Source organism: Aspergillus pseudodeflectus (assembly GCF_044049435.1).
Source record: "Aspergillus pseudodeflectus strain CBS 756.74 chromosome Unknown BJX68scaffold_35, whole genome shotgun sequence".
Lineage (NCBI taxonomy): Eukaryota > Fungi > Ascomycota > Eurotiomycetes > Eurotiales > Aspergillaceae > Aspergillus > Aspergillus pseudodeflectus.
The window spans coordinates 229,053-248,195 of NW_027263811.1; the positions used below are offsets into that span (position 1 = coordinate 229,053).

The 19,143-nt window shown below is 53.3% G+C and overlaps 5 protein-coding genes and 2 non-coding genes across 7 annotated transcripts; 4 read left to right on the forward strand and 3 right to left on the reverse strand.

Moving 5' to 3' along the window:
- Positions 1-481: 481 nt before the first annotated feature.
- On the reverse strand, positions 482-594 carry BJX68DRAFT_t120. Its single transcript has one exon. It is a non-coding gene; the product is annotated as a tRNA-Val (tRNA).
- Positions 595-1,307: 713 nt separating this feature from the next.
- Positions 1,308-1,419, forward strand: BJX68DRAFT_t118. Its single transcript has one exon. It is a non-coding gene; the product is annotated as a tRNA-Val (tRNA).
- Positions 1,420-5,176: 3,757 nt separating this feature from the next.
- Positions 5,177-6,264, forward strand: BJX68DRAFT_269020 (class I SAM-dependent methyltransferase; the record flags this gene model as incomplete). The annotated part of the gene is made up of 4 exons (XM_071046235.1): positions 5,177-5,238; positions 5,299-5,409; positions 5,477-5,724; positions 5,801-6,264. 4 exons carry the CDS (start codon positions 5,177-5,179, stop codon positions 6,262-6,264), a joined length of 885 nt encoding a protein of 294 aa, XP_070896845.1.
- Positions 6,265-6,412: 148 nt separating this feature from the next.
- BJX68DRAFT_277261 (alpha/beta hydrolase) lies at positions 6,413-7,343 on the forward strand (the record flags this gene model as incomplete). The annotated part of the gene is made up of 1 exon (XM_071048295.1): positions 6,413-7,343. The coding sequence occupies exon 1, from the start codon at positions 6,531-6,533 to the stop codon at positions 7,341-7,343; it is 813 nt and encodes a 270-aa protein (XP_070896846.1). The 5' UTR covers positions 6,413-6,530.
- A 103-nt stretch (positions 7,344-7,446) lies between these two features.
- Positions 7,447-8,619, reverse strand: BJX68DRAFT_256694 (uncharacterized protein; the record flags this gene model as incomplete). The annotated part of the gene is made up of 5 exons (XM_071043217.1): positions 7,447-7,473; positions 7,618-7,697; positions 7,744-7,808; positions 7,884-8,257; positions 8,347-8,619. 5 exons carry the CDS (start codon positions 8,617-8,619, stop codon positions 7,447-7,449), a joined length of 819 nt encoding a protein of 272 aa, XP_070896847.1.
- A 286-nt stretch (positions 8,620-8,905) lies between these two features.
- On the reverse strand, positions 8,906-9,770 carry BJX68DRAFT_269023 (serine hydrolase FSH; the record flags this gene model as incomplete). Its single annotated transcript, XM_071046236.1, has 3 exons — positions 8,906-9,594; positions 9,655-9,673; positions 9,729-9,770. 3 exons carry the CDS (start codon positions 9,768-9,770, stop codon positions 8,906-8,908), a joined length of 750 nt encoding a protein of 249 aa, XP_070896848.1.
- A 477-nt stretch (positions 9,771-10,247) lies between these two features.
- Positions 10,248-19,108, forward strand: BJX68DRAFT_277264 (type I polyketide synthase; the record flags this gene model as incomplete). Its single annotated transcript, XM_071048296.1, has 13 exons — positions 10,248-10,433; positions 10,499-10,643; positions 10,709-10,977; positions 11,037-11,630; positions 11,682-11,732; positions 11,789-12,350; positions 12,410-12,563; positions 12,633-13,668; positions 13,734-14,727; positions 15,136-15,556; positions 15,732-17,451; positions 17,515-17,838; positions 17,901-19,108. The coding sequence occupies 13 exons, from the start codon at positions 10,248-10,250 to the stop codon at positions 18,825-18,827; spliced, it is 7,383 nt and encodes a 2,460-aa protein (XP_070896849.1). The 3' UTR covers positions 18,828-19,108.
- Between the last annotated feature and the right edge of the window lie 35 nt (positions 19,109-19,143).

Here is a 19,143-nt window from a genome sequence, read left to right on the forward strand (position 1 = left end):
TAAAGGAGGGAAAGGTCACCGCTGTACTGTGCTTGACTGGCTGGTATATAGCCACCTTTTAGGACACTATGATCTTGTGTATCCGCCTACTGATCCGACTCGACGGTAATGGACTTGTCTTTAGCCCATGTCGCTGACTTCACTCTCAACGAGGTTGCTGTCTCTCTAGGCTCGTGCATCAGCAGTTGCTAGAGTGGACGAGGACGAGAAGGTGTACTTTCTACTACGTACTTGGCCTCGGCAGCACGGCTTTGTGGATATCTCTTAGTGAGTAGGGACGAAGTCCGTTGCCGAAGTTAGGGCAGCTGTGACTGATATAGTATGGGGGTATGTGGCACAGAGGCAGGTCTGTTAACACAGCGGCTACTGCAAGAAGGGAATAGACGGAAGAAAGAAAAAGAAAAAAAAACATAAAATGTTTGTACACACATGTAAAGGGGGCTGCTATACTCCCCAACGCAGCGGAAGGAAAAAAAATATATGACCAGTGCCGGGCTCGATCCGGCGACCTTATCGGTTTAACTTGCCGTATTAATTTAGTGAAATAATACAGTAATGTTAACGATACGTGATAACCAACTACACCAACCGGCCAATTGATGAGAATTGTCACGAATATTTGAAATTATAAGGAGACCCAGACCTTCTGACAATTGATTTGGCCTCCACAGATAGGGCTCTCTTTACAAGGTCGGTGAACGCACTGGTCTTTTTCAGATGGTCCCGAGTCTCCTCTGGAGCTGAGTGTCATTCACTGGTCATTATTATGGTGACCGAATCGGTGCGCTGTAATAGTGGGCTGTTTTACGGACGGTTGATCAATCTATATATATCTTTTCTAACCCTACATCGTACGTGATCTGTCTAGACATACCGGGCAAACCTTCAACAGAGAGGAGGTAACAGATAATACAGAAAAAAGGGAGCCCAAATGCCGTCACTATCACCCTGACATCAAAACATGGCCCCTGGGACGCACAGGGTTGATCAGGATTCAGGGCGAGCGGAAGAAGCACCCCAGTGGACAGCGATCACGTGTTTTGTACCGCCAATGCCCCTCCCGAATCCCGATCCAGCAAGGTTCGAAGAGTCCGAGTAGAGATGGGAGTGCTACCCGCCACAACCGCTTGAGTACCTACGGTGGCTATAAATTCTTTACTCAGAGATGAGATACTGTCTAGTTGACACATGCTACGAGGTCAAAGAGGGGGCGGGGAATGGAATGGAGTATCATTCATATCCGGCAGAGCCATATTGATTTTTTACTGGGTTATAGTTGCAAAATTGGACCATATCATTCACTAATTGGCCGGTTGGTGTAGTTGGTTATCACGTATCGTTAACATTACTGTATTATTTCACCAAATAATACGGCAAGTTAAACCGATAAGGTCGCCGGATCGAGCCCGGCACTGGTCAAAATTTTGTTTTTGCATACCTTCGGGACATTCTCTTTTTTCTTTTTTTTTTTTTTTTTGGCACTCTGGTGCGAAGGATATCCAACGGCGACATCAAGGCCCTACAAGCTTGGTGACACTGGAGTAGCGTGTTCATATAGTATATATATAGCCCAAACCTATGGAGATTGTCGCTTTGGGATCTGGTTGGATTGAACCCAAAAGTCGACACAACCCTGTGTCAACCCAAAATCGACCCTAACTGACCCAGTATGGGCGTCATAACACTATCTTGACGTTGCACGGGATGTTAACACGCAAGTCGACTGGGAAGCTCAATAGGCGTGTTGGAGCTTGTCCAGGGGAATCAACCATACTCTAGAGTCTCCCGTCTTAGCGCTGAGCCAGGAGAGAATTCAGCCATTGAGAATGGGTGTATTTAGGAAGAAGAAACTATCTCTAAGGTTGCTAGATATAGGCAAGCTATATAAAGAAACATTTAAATGTATACTAGAACCTTCTGCACGTGCAGACCAATAGATTGAGCAGAATTTAGTCCGAAAGATTGTACCAGTGCTACGTTACTCGATGGAACGGGCATTGATTGTGTAGAGCTGAGATTGCATAAGGTATTCGGAACGTTGTCCAACAAGGCCAAAATGACTAGGTCAACGGAGATGCCAGGTGCTTGATACTTGCTTGACAAGACTTAACGAACACAACTTCGAGCAAGGTAGACAGAGATAATTGATAACGGCATTCTGTAAGGGTCATAATACCTAGTAAAGGGTAGCCCGAGGCCAAAATGAAGCTCACAACCTCTGTGGAGGGTTGGAATCAGCGTATAATTCCAATGTACCTATTGGTCTGCACGTGCAGAAGGTTCTAGTATACATTTAAATGTTTCTTTATATAGCTTGCCTATATCTAGCAACCTTGGAGATAGTTTCTTCTTCCTAAATACACCCATTCTCAATGGCTGAATTCTCTCCTGGCTCAGCGGAGTGAGAGTTCTGGATCTCATACTCCAAAGTTTCCAGCTTACGTGCCACAGTGTCCCGCTACTGGAAGATATACCAGCATCCTGTGATTGCATGCTTCACTGGTGACCGCTGTATTCAAGACCCCGAGCTGAAGCTCCGGAATTTTACCACTATATCGATAGAGCCGGCCCCATTGACATGCCTCTCTTCGAAAGTAAGGCGAACTATGGTCCTCATGTACATGACCTTTCACCGACCATTAGTGCTGGCGATCTCGGAGATGAACCTCGTATATAACCAGCTTCGAATCTCCCATCGAATCGCCCTCTGGGGCGATTCGTTGGCTTCAAACCAAGTACATCGCCGCCATGAAACCACAACTCGACGGCACCAACTTAGCCGCATAATTGACGATGGGGACCTCCAACGCGCAGGCAAAGAAACGGTGCAACGGGGATTAGGTTTAGCCTGAAGCCTAAGAAGAACTATTCTTGTTCGTTCATCCGGTCTGCAAGAGATTGAGAGCCAGATTGATTATTTCAAAAATGTGGCTTTGATAAGAGCTAATACTTTGAGATAAACGGTCCTGTTAGATTATATACGCATGCCATATATCCTTTAAAAAGCGCGTTACTTGCCCGTTGAGGTGGTAATTGCTCGTCGGCTACAATAAATAACACCCGAAAGCATAAAAATGAAGATAAATGTAGACATGCCTCTTCCTCAATTACTGCATCATATTTGGTTTCACTATCCGCGCCGGGGGATGACAGTGGAAAGTTATGTAAGAGACGAGCACAAGGATGGATGGACAGGGGAATGCTAGAGCCGACGTCGATCATCGAGCGAAGGGAGCACACAGTATATTAGCCAGAATGTTGCCCCGCCAATCAGCGATACTGTGAAACAGGTCTTGGAATGCCAAAAGAGAGGGCTGGAAGGAGCCGGCTCTTAGTTTTCTGTTTGCGGCGAACAAGTGCGTCTGTGTAGTACAGGCCCATAATGCCTCTGCTGGAACCAATGGTGCATTGGCCTTTTCTCGCTGGATTATCCAGGCATGAACGAGGTTATCCTGCCCCTGGTGCTTGTGACACGCATCCGTTGTCTCCACCTGCCCTGGACCTGTTATGCCAGGTTCAAACAGAGTGCGCGTATTACTACCACGCAGTTCAATAAGCTACATCTAAGAAGGCAGAAGCGGTTTCCCTTCATCCAAAGAAGGGTTGAGGAGAGACACCTCGGTGCAGCCGACCATATTTTCAAAGTCCGTTTGCTGGCATCACTAAGTATGCCCAACAAGTGGTCTAACCTGAGTATGTTCGCGTACATAGGTAGGCCCAAAATAAAGAGGCCGGCCATGATCAAGGTTTATATTCCTCTACCTCCATATCCCTTCTCGTTTGTCTTATGCAAGCAAACCACAACAATTCGAGGGCAAGATGTTATTCTTAGCATATGACTGATCATTCATGCGATTGATGACTCGTCGTGTGCCATTTGATTAGCAGATGCCGGGAAAGGTCGTGGTTTAAACGCTCGGTATGCTCGCGTATGCTCGCGCTTCTCCCCGCACCTCTGGCGGACTAAACTCTTGATTTAAGCTGCAACCCATATATAATGGTTATGACATCACGTTCACATAATCTGAGCATTCCAAATCCGTAGGATTCCGTGCTCAGTTCGATCTTGGGTTGGACGATTTTTTGCTGGAGAGGAAAAAACGAGGTCGTCGAGTTTTGCATGCGACGCTTGGTTTGCCCATGTGGGGCCGCCTCCATCCGCGAGCTTAATCTTATTTGTATGTAGCGGCTGAGATGACGCTAGTCCCGAAATAATACTATGTATGCGCAGCACTTGAAAGGAATCAATTATTGAATTGTTAGTTATATCGTGTGATAATAAACGGATTTCAAGCTGCGGAGATCTGAGCCTCGTCCACAGCTTGAGGGTACCGAACTATATGAGTCGGTTGAATCTCTCCAGTGCGAAGCGAGACACAGTGGAGTGCTCGTCGGGGACGAGCTGGGCGAACTTGTGTAGAACTATGTATTTACGCTCTAGGTTGTCAATGGTAGTTCCATTAATCATATGTTAGACCTAGTCGGAAAGGCAATGTCGTATATATTCCAGATGCAGAAATCGGCTATTCCACGGAACTCGGGAGGTTTCGTTGACTGCGGAATTACCTACTAGGGTTTAGGAGGCAATGGTACCAGAAAACCCCGTTTGCTGGCAATATGTCCCTCATGGAGCCTTCTGAACATGAGGCTTTTAGAGACTTGGTTTCTGGGTTGAGGAGCCGGCGGTTGGGCGCGCAGCGCATCCCGGGCTCCCTTCATCCCTGTAGCGGAGGGGCTCTGGGTGCCAGCTGCATTCTGCGACTTGATTAATTATCTGAACGCTTCTTTCGTAAAACTTGGCGCTTAATAGTTGACATCGCAAGGATAATTAGGTATCGATCGTATTTAAATGCTTAGAATTCTACACCCTGCTCGCCAGCTGATCTAAGATCATGAAGATAGTTCACCCGTTTGTCCAGTGGTGGGTATGTTTCTATAATTAACAAGACAGCGTCAGCTTACTGCTTCATGACAAGTACTGTAGTCTTCGAGATTTCTTTTTCTACGTAGATCTGCAAGGCTTGGGGATCCCCGTTGGTCCAGGTGTTGGGAGTCGTGATACACAGGGGAAGCTCACAGATGTTCTTAAGGATATCGATCTTCGCAGGGCAAATCCATCTTAAAAAGCCTTCTCCTTGACGACTTACTGCCCAAGCTGACAACATTCTCAGACAAGATGAGCTCTACAAGACCGCAAGACGACTATCTACTTAGTCGTGACTATGTTGATTGTGATAGGTGTGTCAACTAAGGAGCCAGCGAGCGAGAAAGTGCTTTCAAATTAACGAGACCTTGCAGGCTCAATCTTCAACACAGTCTCTGGACGAAGATCTTTGGCTACCTGCTCCATCCGTGCATCGACACCTTGTCCCCAACCTTGGCGATCGCAGACATCGGGACCGGCACCGCGTGAGTTAGCCCTCCTTGGCCGTGCACGCTCGCTACATATGTAACTGACCTTTCTCTCTCGACACAGATCCTGGCTAACAGATCTCTCCGCACAACTCCCCGCGACATGCCACCTCGACGGTTTCGACATGGACACCTCGCAAGCGCCGCCAAAGGAGTGGCTGCCAGCCAACGTCTGCCTACACGAATGGGACGTTTTCACGGATCTCCCGGAGCACCTGATAGGTCGGTATGACGTCGTCCATGTAAGATTGCTCGTCTTTGTTGTCAAGGGCGATCCGACCGGGATCTTGCGGAGACTTGTCCGGATGCTGAGTATGTCCATCACCCCCCTTTGCCTGGAACCCTACCTACAAAGGCAGCTACCCGACACTTACTCATTACATCCCAGAGCCCGGCGGCTGGCTGCAATGGTCCGAGCCCGACGTGCGCACGATGCGCATCCTCACGGCCAGAGCCAAGACCCAGACACAACCCGGTGCCCGCCCGGGTCCCGACACAAACACAGACGCAGACGCAGACACAGAAATGAACCCCGGCATGGCACGCCTCTTCTCACTAAGCGCCTCGCAAGATCCCCGACTCATCCCAAAGTGGCCAAGCCAGCTCGACGAGTATTTTCGTGCAGAAGGGCTGGCCGACGTCCTGGTTGACCGGGTGGCCGAAGCGCCCCCGCATCTGGAGTTTGCAATGCATCAGTGTAACCTCCTCATGTACGAGATGTTTGCGTCGCGGGCGGCGGGGCCACGGGCCAAAGAGATTCTGGATTGGGTGCCCAAAGCCGCGGAGGAGACGAGACGGGGTGCGATGTTTGCGTTTGAGAGGGTGAGCGTGGTGGGATGTAAGGGCAAATAACAACTTTTTACATCCGTGGATGAAAGACTTCAGAAATATTAGTGGTGTCGCACTTGATCACTCCATAGACTTGGGCTGATTCGCTGGCTCGGGTGTACTACTCGTTTTGCGGGGCATATTCGCTGACGCTGCCTAACAACAAAGAAACCCTCCAGCTTCAAAGTGGCTATAAACCGGTACGTAGCCCGGTCTTTCGGCTTTTTTTTTCATGACCTCTCTCAATTTTCCACCCACAAAGTAGTTATTTCCCCCATCACAAAACTAAAATGCCCCCCTCTACACCAACCATCGTCCTCGTCCACGGCGCCTGGCACACGCCCCGCTCCTACGCAACCTTCATCTCAACCCTCGAAGCCCGCGGCTTCACCGTCTACTGCCCACACCTCCCCTCCTGCAGCAACGCCAGCCCACCAACAGCAACATACCAAGACGACGTCCTCGTCGTCCGCAAGCTCCTGCAGGATCTCACCGCGCAGGGCCACCGGATTATTCTCCTCATGCACTCCTACGGCGGCGCAATCGGGACAGATGCAGTGACGCAGGATCTCGAGGTGCTGCTGCCACCCACCACTGCTGACAGCAGTAGCAGCAGCAGCACCCGCGGCGGGGTCATCCACCTCCTCTACCTATGTGCCTACATCCTGCAACCCGGCCGCACAATCTGGTCGGTAATCGACGAAGCACAAATGACGCATCTCTGGCCGCAATTCGTGACGGATTTCGACGACGGGACGACCTTCCCCGTGGACCCCGTGCTGCTCTTCCTGGGCGACGTCGACGAGGCGCGGATCGAGGCCGCGAAGCCGCATCTTGTGCGCAGCCCGTTGAGTGCGTTCCACGCGGAGACTGTGGGCGATGCGTGGCGGCGTCTCCCGGTGACGTTTGTGGCGACGACCAAGGATTACTCCGTGCCGAGGGTTTATCAGGATTTGATGCTCAAGCGGGTTGCGGAGGAAGGGGTGGAGATTCGGTTTGTGGATGTGGATACGGCGCATAGTTGTTTTATTTCGAGGGAGGAGGAGGTGGTGGCTGTTGTTGAGGGGGTGGTGGGGGATGAGAGGAATGCGCCGGTTGTTTGATGAGATGAGTTTATGGGCTTACGAAGTGATTACGCAGCGAGCAGATTTAGAAGCCAAGTAAGAACTTGGAAGATATAGAACCATATCTAGCTTGAAAGCCATACTATAACTGCTGGACCCGATGCTCAATCTGCCGGGAGACATAGATACGGCTACTATCCATACTGTCCAGAGGGACAGACTCGCCTCCCTTTTGGTCTCCAGTTGAGACCAACGGGGTAGAACCATGCGAATTGGCCGAGGGTTCCCTCGTCCTGGATGATCGAAAAAGAACAGGCAGAGTCGGTAGACAGCCGCAGATTATCGCCAGCGGTGTCTCAATGGAGGTCCAGTTGCCTACTGCCACGAGCGTGTCTATAAACTGTTAGTGAATTGTCTCCAAAAGGGTAGGCATTCCTACATGTGATATCGTTGTTGTCAATCTGGGGGAGGTACGAGAGCCGGACGATGCTGCTGATGCATACACTAGATGGTGCCGTCAGCAATTACCTACCTGGTCGGCCAGCAGAAGACGAAGAAGAAGAGGGACCGGGGACATACAACCCCCCCATGAGCAAGATCCCCGTAACAGCGACCTTCTTCCTCCTAGACATCTTCAACCGCCAGATGAGCGGCATGGGCATCGCCAGTATACACACATCAGTCAACACATTCGACACCGAGTTCCCGTAGTAGAATTTGGTCTGGTTGATGCAGTGGTCCGCGGCGGAGGGGATCCAGGCGCCGCGTACGGGCGTGCAGGTGAAGATCTGCACGGTGACGACGGAGACCATCCAGCCTGTAACTATCAGGCCGACGACGATGCTGGCGTAGGTGAATTTTCGGACGGGGAAGAGGCGGTGGTACATGAACAGGATGGAGATTTTGATTGTCGGGAGGGTCAGGGCGTAGAAGAGGTTGTCGATGTAGACTAGCTAGGGAGGGTGAGCGCGCGTCTACCCACATGGTGGCTATCTGTGTCTGTGGCTGTAGATAGACGTGGATGGGGGATGGGCCTGCTCACCAGTAAGAACCTCTCGATCTGATATCCCTCCAAATCGGCCGCGTGGAAGCCCGCAACCCCGATTGCACAGATCAGGATCCCCGAGACGTATAACCCCGTGCCGAAAACCAGCGCCAGCAAAGCCAAGTAGTCGTCTATTTTCACAGACGCTGTTTTGCGCCGCGCTAGGAAGCGCAAGCCCACGGCCAGGATCGCCAGTGGGTGAAGTACTGTCGACACGGTGAGCAGGGCTACCGCATGCCGTGCAAGCGTCGGGGCTTTTGGATGTTCCATCGATGCATTTGGGGAACGGTGAGCTTGACAAATGAGCTCGTGGTGTGGGTCAAGATATTCTTTTATGAGATATCTCGCCGACTCGATTTAGGTCGAGGATGTCATGATTCTGATGAACTGCAACGCCAAAGATTGCATTGATGGACAAGCAAGTACAGAAATGCTCTGGTGCAGCTCCCCCTCTTGATAAGCTCAGCCCCAGTCGTGCTCACTATTTGTGCAACGTGCCCAGCGAATCGCAAATACTCCGGGTCGTCCGTTTCAATATCAACCACTACCAGAGCGCCTACTGTGCTCTAGTATCACCGCAGATCCCTATGATCTTCTCAACCGCCCGACATAAGGCGTCCAGGTCCTTCCCCTCAGACGGAACACCGTGCCCAGCCCCGTGTACGACCTCTACGTTATTAATTCCACACAGCGACGACAGCGGCGGCCCCATTCCAGGATAATCCTCGTCATTTCCCGCCCAGCAGTTTACGACAGGGAGATTGATCAATGGTGTGCCGGGAGAGGGACGCTCCATAATCTCGACGATGACACCCCTCTGCAGCGCGCGCAGATCAAACGGGCGCCCGCCGCACAGAAACACTGCAAATCGGAAGGGGGGCTCTCCTCGAGTCTGCAGAGCCCGAAGCGCATCCGGCAGCGCCGACTCGGTGTCTGCGTCTGCTGACTGCATCGTCGTCTCCGGTGACGACGGCTGGACGGCGATCAATAGCGTCGCGGCGAGGACAGCGCCCTGTGAGAAGCCAACCACCCCGTCGAATGGCCCGTTGGTGATAACGTACGCGGCTAGGTCGTTGACGGCCGTGAGGATGCTGGTTGCTGACTCGTGGAAATACGAGTAGCAGTCTACCGAGTCTGCTTCGCCGTTGAAGAGCTCTGCGATGCCCCGTGCTGGTGGCCAGAGGATGGACCCGTCGACAAAGTCGAATTCGTCCGCGTCCTGGCCGAGACGGTAGCGAAGGGAGGCTGTAATGGATTAACCGTCAGTGGGGTTGAGGATTATGGCGGGGGAGGCGGGTCATGTACCGGTCTGTGCCTTTAGGACCTGTATATGTATGTCAGCTTCAGCAAGCTCATAAGAAATCAAGACGAGCACATACATCGCTGCTTGTGCCCAATCCATGTAGGCAGAGGAATCGCATATTGCTTGCCGGGATGGTGGGATTGATAATCGCCGATGCGGTATAGAAGAACAAGCAGAACCTGGACGCCCTGCTGCAATCGACGCGAAGCATTTAATAGACACCGAGTCAGCAGTTGATATACCTGGTGGACGGGATCTATCTTGTACGATGTGAATTATTCTTGCCAAAGATCAACCAAGCCTATTCATCGAGTGGGGTGAGGAGGGCGCTTAGAAGGAGGTGCCTTGTACGACAGCAGAAATACCCTGCTGGGCACCCTTGGTAGGATGACCTTGAAGACGCACAATCTAGCCATTACTTGGTCCTTTTTTCTGGTTGGATTTGCTTCCTGATGTTGTTGCCCTACTCTAGATAGGACTCTCAGCGCAACTGATTCCCTATTATTACTCACCTGCTATCCTACAGCCAGAACACCACGGGCCTTGCCGGACAATACCAATCATATTCTCCTTTAAACAAGCAGGCTATCCTACAATGAACGATGATCCAATCGCAATAATCGGCTTCTCCCTGAGATTCCCCCAGGATGCAGACTCAGCAGAGGCATTCTGGGAGATGCTCTACAACGGGCGATGCGCCATGACCAAAGTCCCCGCAGACAGATTCACCGTCGGCTCGTTTTATGCCCAGAAGGGAGAAGCTGGAGCTGCAAATGGAACGGTAAGACTCCGACTCTTCAGGGCACCACCAGACTGCCTCTAATAATCTACAAACATGCTTTCTAGATTCCCCTCCGAGGCGGACATTTCCTCAAACAAGACATGGACGTGTTCGACGCTCCGTTCTTTAACGTTACGCCGGCCGAGGCCGAGGCCATGGATCCCCAACATCGTCTGATGCTCGAGGTGTCATATCATGCGTTGGAAAATGGTGCGGAAACTCGACCTGATGCGGATACAAAGTAGCCATCTGACCTGCCAATCGTGTACCTATAGCCGGCATCCCCATCGCCCAGTGCGCCGGCACCAAGACATCAGTCTACACAGCCTCCTTCACAGACGACTACAAGAGCATCTTACTCGACGCACCGGACAATATACCCAAGTATGCAGCAACAGGGCTGTCAATGTCTATGCTCGCGAACCGCGTCAGCTGGTTCTACAACTTCACCGGGCCAAGTATGAACATCGACTCGGCGTGCTCGAGCAGTCTGAGTGCCCTGCATATTGCGTGCCAGGATCTGCTCAGTGGGACTTCGAAGATGGTGAGTTAGCCTGTCTTAGGGCTCGGCTCTGGATATATTGACTTGGGGGTTTTCTGCAGGCTCTAGTCGGCGGCAGCAACCTCGTCTTCCACCCAGACTTTATGCTCATCATGTCAAACATGGACTTTCTCTCCCCGACCAGCAGAAGCCACAGCTTTGACCACCGAGCAAACGGATACGCGCGCGGCGACGGGGTCAGCGCCGTAGTCCTCAAGCAACTCTCCACAGCAATCCACGACGGCGACACGATCCGCGCCGTCATCCGCGCAACAGCCCTCAACCAAGACGGCCGGACCCCGGGAGGAATCACGCAGCCTAGCGGGGATGCGCAGCGGAGCTTGATACAAGAGGCCTTTGCACGCGCGCAGCTGGATATGGCGCCCGTAAGGTTCTTCGAGGCGCATGGGACGGGCACCGCGATTGGGGACCCGACCGAGGCGCGGGCGATTGGAAGCGTGTTTTGCGCGTATCGGTCGTCTGAGAGCCCGCTGTTTGTTGGTGCGGTCAAGTCGAGTATTGGGCATCTTGAGGGGGGGAGTGGGCTTGCGGGGGTGATCAAGACGGTGCTGATATTAGAACGGGGGGTTATTTTGCCGAATGCCGGGCTTGAGAGGGTGAATCCAAGGATTGATACCGAGGGGCTTTGTATCAAGGTTAGTTGGTTATCATCCTCTTTTCAAAATTAGTGTCTGATAAGATGCCAGTTTCCTACACAGCCGACGAGATGGCCTGATCATGGGTTGCGGCGGGCCTGTGTAAGTCTTTTTGAACCCATGTTCTTCTCGCCGAGACTTGTCCCTGATCTGAACAGGTAAATTCTTTCGGATTCGGGGGCTCCAATGCTGTGGTAATCCTCGACGACGCCCTACATTATCTCCAGCCCCGCAGCATGCAAGGCCTCCACCGCACAGTCGACATTGCGCCCCAAGCATGTATAGCGAACAGTACCCCACCAACGTCTTCTCCAACAATCCCCAGACTCCTCGTCTGGTCAGCAGCTGACAAAACCGCTCTAAGCAATCTAACCAGTGCATATGCGGACTTTTTCACAGCAAAAACCTCTACCATGGCAGACCCATCGGCCTTCCTGGACATGGTCTACACCCTGACCCACAAGCGCACTCTACACAGCTGGCGATCATACACAGTCGGGATAGATAGTGAGGATCTGAGTCGGTCCATTGACAATGCGAACCGTGTTCCGGCTGCTGCTGCTGCTGCTGATCCAGGCTCGCTTGCGTTTATTTTCACGGGCCAAGGAGCACAGTATCCCCGGATGGGCCATGGCCTCCTGGCTTTGCCCTTCTTTCAGAATCGGCTTGGGCAGCTGAGCCGCCTTTTAACCGATATTGGCTGTGTATGGTCTCTTCTAGGTATGTTGGTTCTCTCTCAGCTGTTGTAGGGCTATGCTGATCGAGCGTACTGTACCTAGAGCTCTTAGAGGACGGCAGTGCGCCCATTGACGAGCCCGAATATAGCCAGGCATACACAACCGCCCTCCAGATCGCCATGGTCGACTACTTCAAGGACTTGAACCTCCACCCGGCCGCCGTCATCGGTCACTCGTCGGGGGAAATCGCCGCAGCGTAGGTTCATCGCCTGGCCTACCAACGCCCATCATACATACAGTATTAGAAAGCTGACGGCGCAGACAGATACTGCACCGGCGCGATTACGGACCGCACCGCGCTGACAATCGCCTTGCACCGCGGCCGTCTCGCCCAGCGCCTGCGGTCGATGCATCCGGCCGCGTCTCCGCAGGGCATGCTGGCGGTGGCGACCAGCGAGCGAGGTATCCAGTCCTACCTTGATCGGCTGGAGCCCGACACAGTACAGATCGGGTGCGTCAACAGCCCCAAGAGCATCACACTAACCGGGTTAAAGGCCCATCTAGACGTGATAGAGGGCTGGCTGGCCGCCGACGGCGTTTTTTCTCGGAGGCTCCGCGTCGATGTCGCGTACCATTCGCGGTTCGTTGAGAGCATAGCGGACGACTACCTACGGGCGATGGGAGGGATACCGAGAGAGCCTGTTGGCGGCAGGCTTGTACCGATGGTCTCAACCGTCACGGGGGATATCGTTCCTGCAACGATGCTGTGTGATCCAGCGTACTGGGTTCGCAACATGGTGTCACCAGTCCAGTTCTCCTCTGCCGTGCGGCTCCTCTCACGGCTTGCCAGGAAACCGCCGCGGAACCAGCTCGGCTCTGCACCGCAGACACTCTCGGGTATAAGGATGCTCGTCGAGATCGGACCTCACTCGACGCTGCAGGGTCCCCTGCAGGATAATCTCGCCGATGTCGATGCTGCCCCCCAGAATCATAATCATGATCATGACCATAATAATACTCGCACCTCCTACACCCACGCCCTCCACCGCAAAACACCCGCCGGATACGGCATCCTCAACTGCATCGGCCACCTCTGGAGCCGGGGGTATCCGGCCAACCTGCTAAAAGCCAATGGCCTCTCGATCCGCCCGCCCAGGGCCGTCCGGACAGATCTCCCCGCGTACCCATTCAACCACACGCGGCGACACTGGTTCGAGGACAGGCTGAGCAGCGCGTTTCGGTTCCGGCGGCACGCTCCACATGAGCTATTGGGTGTGCTTGCGCCCGACTCGAATACGTTCGAGGCGAGGTGGCGGGGGATTCTTTCTCTGGAGAGGGTGCCCTGGTTGGAGGATCATCGGGTGAGTCCAGTCCGCCCTCCAGGCAGTGATCCGAGTTCAGCGATCTGATATTTAATCTCTTACAGATTAGTGGTGTGATTGTCTTCCCTGCAGCGGCGATGCTTGCCATGGTTATCGAGGCCGCACGACAGCTCCAAGGGTCCTCCTCCAGCCAGAACAAAACAGTCTCAGGCTTCGAATTCCGCGCTGTCCACTTTCTGAATGCGCTGCAGATCCCGGCGGACAAGGGGATAGAGACGAGTGTCGTTCTGTCCAGCACAAAGACAAGCCGCAAGGGAAAATCCATGGAAAAGACCTGGTATACTTTTCGGATCTTCTCGTACGACCGGGAGGAGTGCATGGAGCATTCGCGTGGGACCATTGGGATAGGACTAGGTAAAGACAAGACAGACCAGCAACGCGAACAAACAATCTCACAAGCCCTCGAATGCCCAACGTTCAAAAAGACAGATATCAACGCCCTCTACAGCGCCATCCGTACAAACGGAGTGGATTACGGCCCCGTCTTCCAGGTCCTCGACAACCTGCGCCTGGATCACCAGGGGGGAGCTGTTTCCGAGATTCGACCGTGCCCGGATGGAGACCAGATCAAGAATAAGCTCATCAATCAGAACGCTTACCCCTTGCACCCGTCGATCATGGACGGCCTGTTCCAGCTGGTGTTTGCGGCACTGAGTGACGGTCGAGGCGGATACCCTGCGGCTATGGTTCCTTCGTATCTTGGCAAGATGACGCTCGTCATCGATCCTGATGCCGTCTGCGCTTCGTGTCCGGAGGCCGAATGTAGGAGCCTGCTCGCGTACAACACGTCAGCTTTTTTCGGGTACAGAGGGACCGAGTCGAGTGTGCTCGGCATTTGCCCGAGGAGCAAGCGTGTTGTTTGCGCTATGGAGGGCTACCAGACTACATTTGTTTCTTCTTCTTCTTCTACCTCTGCAAATGATGGTGCTTCTGAGCAGGCCCCGGAACTCCAACTCCTCAGCAACCTGGTCTGGCGACCTGATTTGTCTCTGTTGACGCGTGGGCAGCTCGAACAATTTCTGGAGGCTGCGAGAGCTGGTGATGAGGCTACAGATGACCTTGACTGGCAGCTGAACTTGCTGATCCGGTATTATATTCAAGTTGCTCTTCAAAAAGGACAGTGCGGCGCGGGCTCTTCTGTGGTGCTTTCAGATAGGGCTATGGGAATGCTCGAGCCATTACTCGGGAGCCTGGAGGAAATGGATATGGAGATATTGGCAAACATTCACGACGAACAGAAGTTATTCCAGGAGTCGCAGAGTGCTAGACTCGCACTTGAAGAGAGGCTAAGCACTGTCAGTCGTACGGCGAGATTCTACATTACTTTGGGCCAGCGAGCGCTACGTCGACTCGAGCTCGAAACCGAGCAGCAACCCCCAACTGAGCCCGAACCCAAAAGAGAGGCCTCAGCAGAAGACCAGGATCTAGTGGAGACCCTCTTACAAGAGCATCTCAACTCCCAACACCTCCTCAAGCCCCTGGGCCTTGTCATCGACTTGCTCGTGCACAAGAACCCACTCCTGCACATCATGCATGTCGGATGGAAAGCGGATTCCGACCCAGGGAGGTATGCTAGGATGCTCTCGGGCTCGAGGAATGGCTACTGCCCGTGGCTGCGGTATGACTATGTCGAAATTTCGAAAGAAGGCCTTGTTCAGGTTGATCCGGGCTTTGCTGGGGATTTTGGGCGTCTTAACGAGGACCCGCTTGGTCTGGCGCGGGAGCGGTATGACCTTGTTCTTGTTTCCCAGGTGAGCACTGAGTACTTTCTGGTTTCTGTCACTTGCATACTAACCGGGGTCAAGCTTCTACACACAACGCCAAATCCAGAAGAGGTCCTTGAACGGATTAGGGCATTTCTCAAACCGTAAGCGCTCTACCGATTCATGTCATGTTCCTGCTTTACTTTGCTGTGACGTTTACTAACCACCCAGCACGACCAGAGGCGGCTACCTTGTCCTGCATGGCATTATGCTATCGTCCTCTCCAAGAACAACATTTGCTGCCAGCACTGCTCCAGAATGGTTAGGGCTTAAAAATAGAGACAATCTGTACTGCACCGAAGCCGAGCTCGAGGGAATGCTCATTCAAAGTGGCTTTTCTGGCATCCACGCTCTGATCCCTGATAGTCTTGATCCAAGATTCCGCGAGACAAACATAGTCATGGCAAGGGCGGAGGCAAGGGTGGGGAAAGCCGAGAACAGCCTGCTGTTAAAGGATCAGAATCAGGGTATCGTGATCATCATCGACGGCAAGACAACCGCCCAGCAGACTTTCGCCCGTCGTCTGGAATCAGCAATAGAACGTGAATACAGCATGAATGCGCACGTCTGCATATCTGCCTTCGCAGAAGCCATAACAACAGGCATACTACAAGGGCAATTCTGCCTCTCGCTCCTCGACTACAGCCGGCCGTTCTTCACTACGCTGACTCCAACCGAGTTCGAGCTGTTCAAACAGGCACTTTCCATGGCAGATGGATTCCTCTGGGTTGCCGGGGGTGTGGATGATCCTCGACGGCCCGAGTTCCATCTGGTTGATGGGCTTGCAAGGGCTCTGCGGTCGGAGAATAGTTTGCTGAGGTTTGTCCGGCTGACTGTTGCAGACGCGGATTGCGAGGGACATGTCCTTACTGTTCTGAAGGAGGCGATGACTGCCACCTCGCTGGATAATATGGAGTTCGAGTACGAGGAGAGGGACGGTGTCTTGCAGATCAGCAGGGTCGTGCAATCCCGGCACATGAACCGAATAATCGGGGATAAACTCGCAGATCGTCAGCACAGGGTCTCTATAACCCTAGATGACAATGCCACCCCGCTACAGATCCGCATCCCCAAACCAGGGGAAGGACCACTCCTTTCAACCCCCGACGGCACCCTCCTAGAGGAAGTAACAAGCAGCACGCACCCCCTCAAGACAGACGAAATCCTCATCCGAGTCCACGCGCTCGGAACCAGCCACCACGACTACCTCATTGCATCAGGGCACCTCAACAGCACAGATCTCGTATCCGTCTGTGCGGGTGTCATCCACGAGGCCGGTGCATCAAGCGGTTTTGCCGCTGGCGAGCGCGTTCTGGTCAGCTACACTGCAGCCGGCCGCACCTGGCTGAAATGCCTTGCATCGTCTGCTGTCTTGCTGCCACCACATGTATCGTTTGTGACTGCGGCGGCGGTGCTTGCGGAAGGGCTGTGGGCTGTGTATGCGTTGTATCATGTGGCGAGAGTCGAGGAGGGAGATACGGTCCTGGTTCTGTGTGCGGATGGCGATGGCGTTGGGAGCGGGGCTGCGCACGCTGCGGTTCTGGCTGCAAAGTATGCTGGTGCGAATGTGGTTGTTGCCAGCGGGGAAGGAGATGGAGATCATTCTGGAATTGACGTCGTGCTAAATTATGACAGCAGCAGCAGCGTGGAGGCCTCGCTTGACACCCTCGCGCCTGGTGGTATCTTTGTCAATATGTCCGCTGGGACCGTACTACCGCAGCATTGCGTGCAAATGGCAGCATCAAAGTCTATTACATTGGCCACGATGGACCCTGCCCAGATTCCTCGCCAGCGACCAGCCCGCATTCAGAAGCTGTTGAGGCTGTTTGTATCCATATACCTTCAAGCGCAGACTCCTAATGGCTTCGTCACCACCGACAACACACAGGGAGTGCGTGTGTACAAGGCTTCCGAGCTGTCGACAGCCCTCGAGTCCCTGAAAGGGCGACACGACTCTGGAACTGTGGCCGTGGATGTTTCTCCGGGGCAAACGGTCTCTGTAAGTCTATCCCAGCCGACTTTTTCCAAACTACAAAGCAACCTAACTCTGATCAATATCAAGGCCCTGGTAGCACCCCGCCCCTCCCCTAACTTTGACCTAAATGCGACATATGTCATTGCTGGTGGGTTTGGCGGGCTCGGACGCAGCATCTGCCGATGGATGGTAAGTCGGGGCGCACGATATCTGTTAATCCTCTCGAGATCCGGAACCCGCAACCAGTCAGCTAGGAAGCTTGTCGCAGAGCTCACTGGCCTCGGTGCCCGAGTTCATGCCCCGGTATGCGATATCAGTCAGGCCGAGGCCCTCCAAAGGGTTCTTGCAGAGTGCAATACCGTTGGATTGCCTCGTATTCGTGGATGTATACAGTGTACTATGGTCTTGAGGGTACATCGTCCTTTCTATCCCACGCTAGAGAAGCTATAAAGATATTGATTCTCATACTACAGGACGCCATCTTCACCAACATGACCCACACCTCCTTCACAACAAGCACAGCCCCCAAAGTCCTCGGCTCCTGGAACCTGCACGCCCTCCTCCCAGCCGGAATGGACTTTTTCATCCTCCTCTCCTCCGTCGGCGGGATCCTCGGCGCCCCCAGCCAGGCCAACTACTGTGCGGGAAACACGTACATGGACGCGCTGGCGCGGTACCGGATGTCTCTAGGCGAGAGGGCCGTCTCCATCGACCTCGGCATGATGGTTTCGGCGGGGGTCGTTGCGGAGACGGAGGGGATGCTGGATTCGCTGCAGCGGATGGGGTGGTTTATGGAGGTTGGAGAGAGGGAGCTTTTTGCGCTTTTGGAGTATTCTTATCGTGCTGATTTCTCCTCTTCAGAGGCAGAGGCAGATGCGGCCGCAGTAGATGGGGATGCTCACTCGCACTCGCACTCGCACTCGCAGATCGTCGTGGGAATTGAGACTCCCGCGGGCATGCACCGCAAAGGCCTCGAGCCACCGCACTGGATGCAGAGGCCGTTCTTCAGCCACTTTCACCTTCTCACCAGTAATAGCAACAATAACACCTCCCCGGATACCTGTCAACCAACGCAAAACACTCCCAATCCCAACATCTCAGACATAGCAACCCTCCTCCACCAAACCCCCTCCCTCTCAATCGACAAAGCCGCGCAGCACATATCCAGCGCGCTGATCGCCAAACTGTCGCAGATAACGGGGATCCCGCGCGAGGCGATCGACCCCGCAAAGCCGGTGCATGCCGCGGACGGGATCAACTCGCTGGTTGCGGTGGAGCTGCGCAATTGGTTTGAGAAGAAGGTTGGGGCAGAGGTTGCGGTTTTGGAGATTCTGGGTGGGGGGAGTATACTTGAGTTGTGTGGGGTTGCGGCGGGGAGGACGCGGTTTAGGAGTGGATGAGTTTAGCATTATCTATAGCAGGCGAGTTGGTAATTGCTGTAAAGAAGGATAAGCGCGCTCATGTTTGTTCCTAGTCGAGACCAACAGGCTGAAAGTAGACGGATCTGCCCGGGGCTTTGTCCCTGCTCATCCCAAAAGAACAGACAAAGCTAGCACTCAGGCAGCTGCAGATAATTGCCAGCACGTCTCCTTTCCACATATTTCCAGTCGCTCAAATACTGAACTAGGCTCTCGAACGTCAGATCAAACATGAATGCGGTGGATTTCAGCCGAGATCGAGCTGACTGGCGTAGCTGACAACCAGAAAATAAAAATA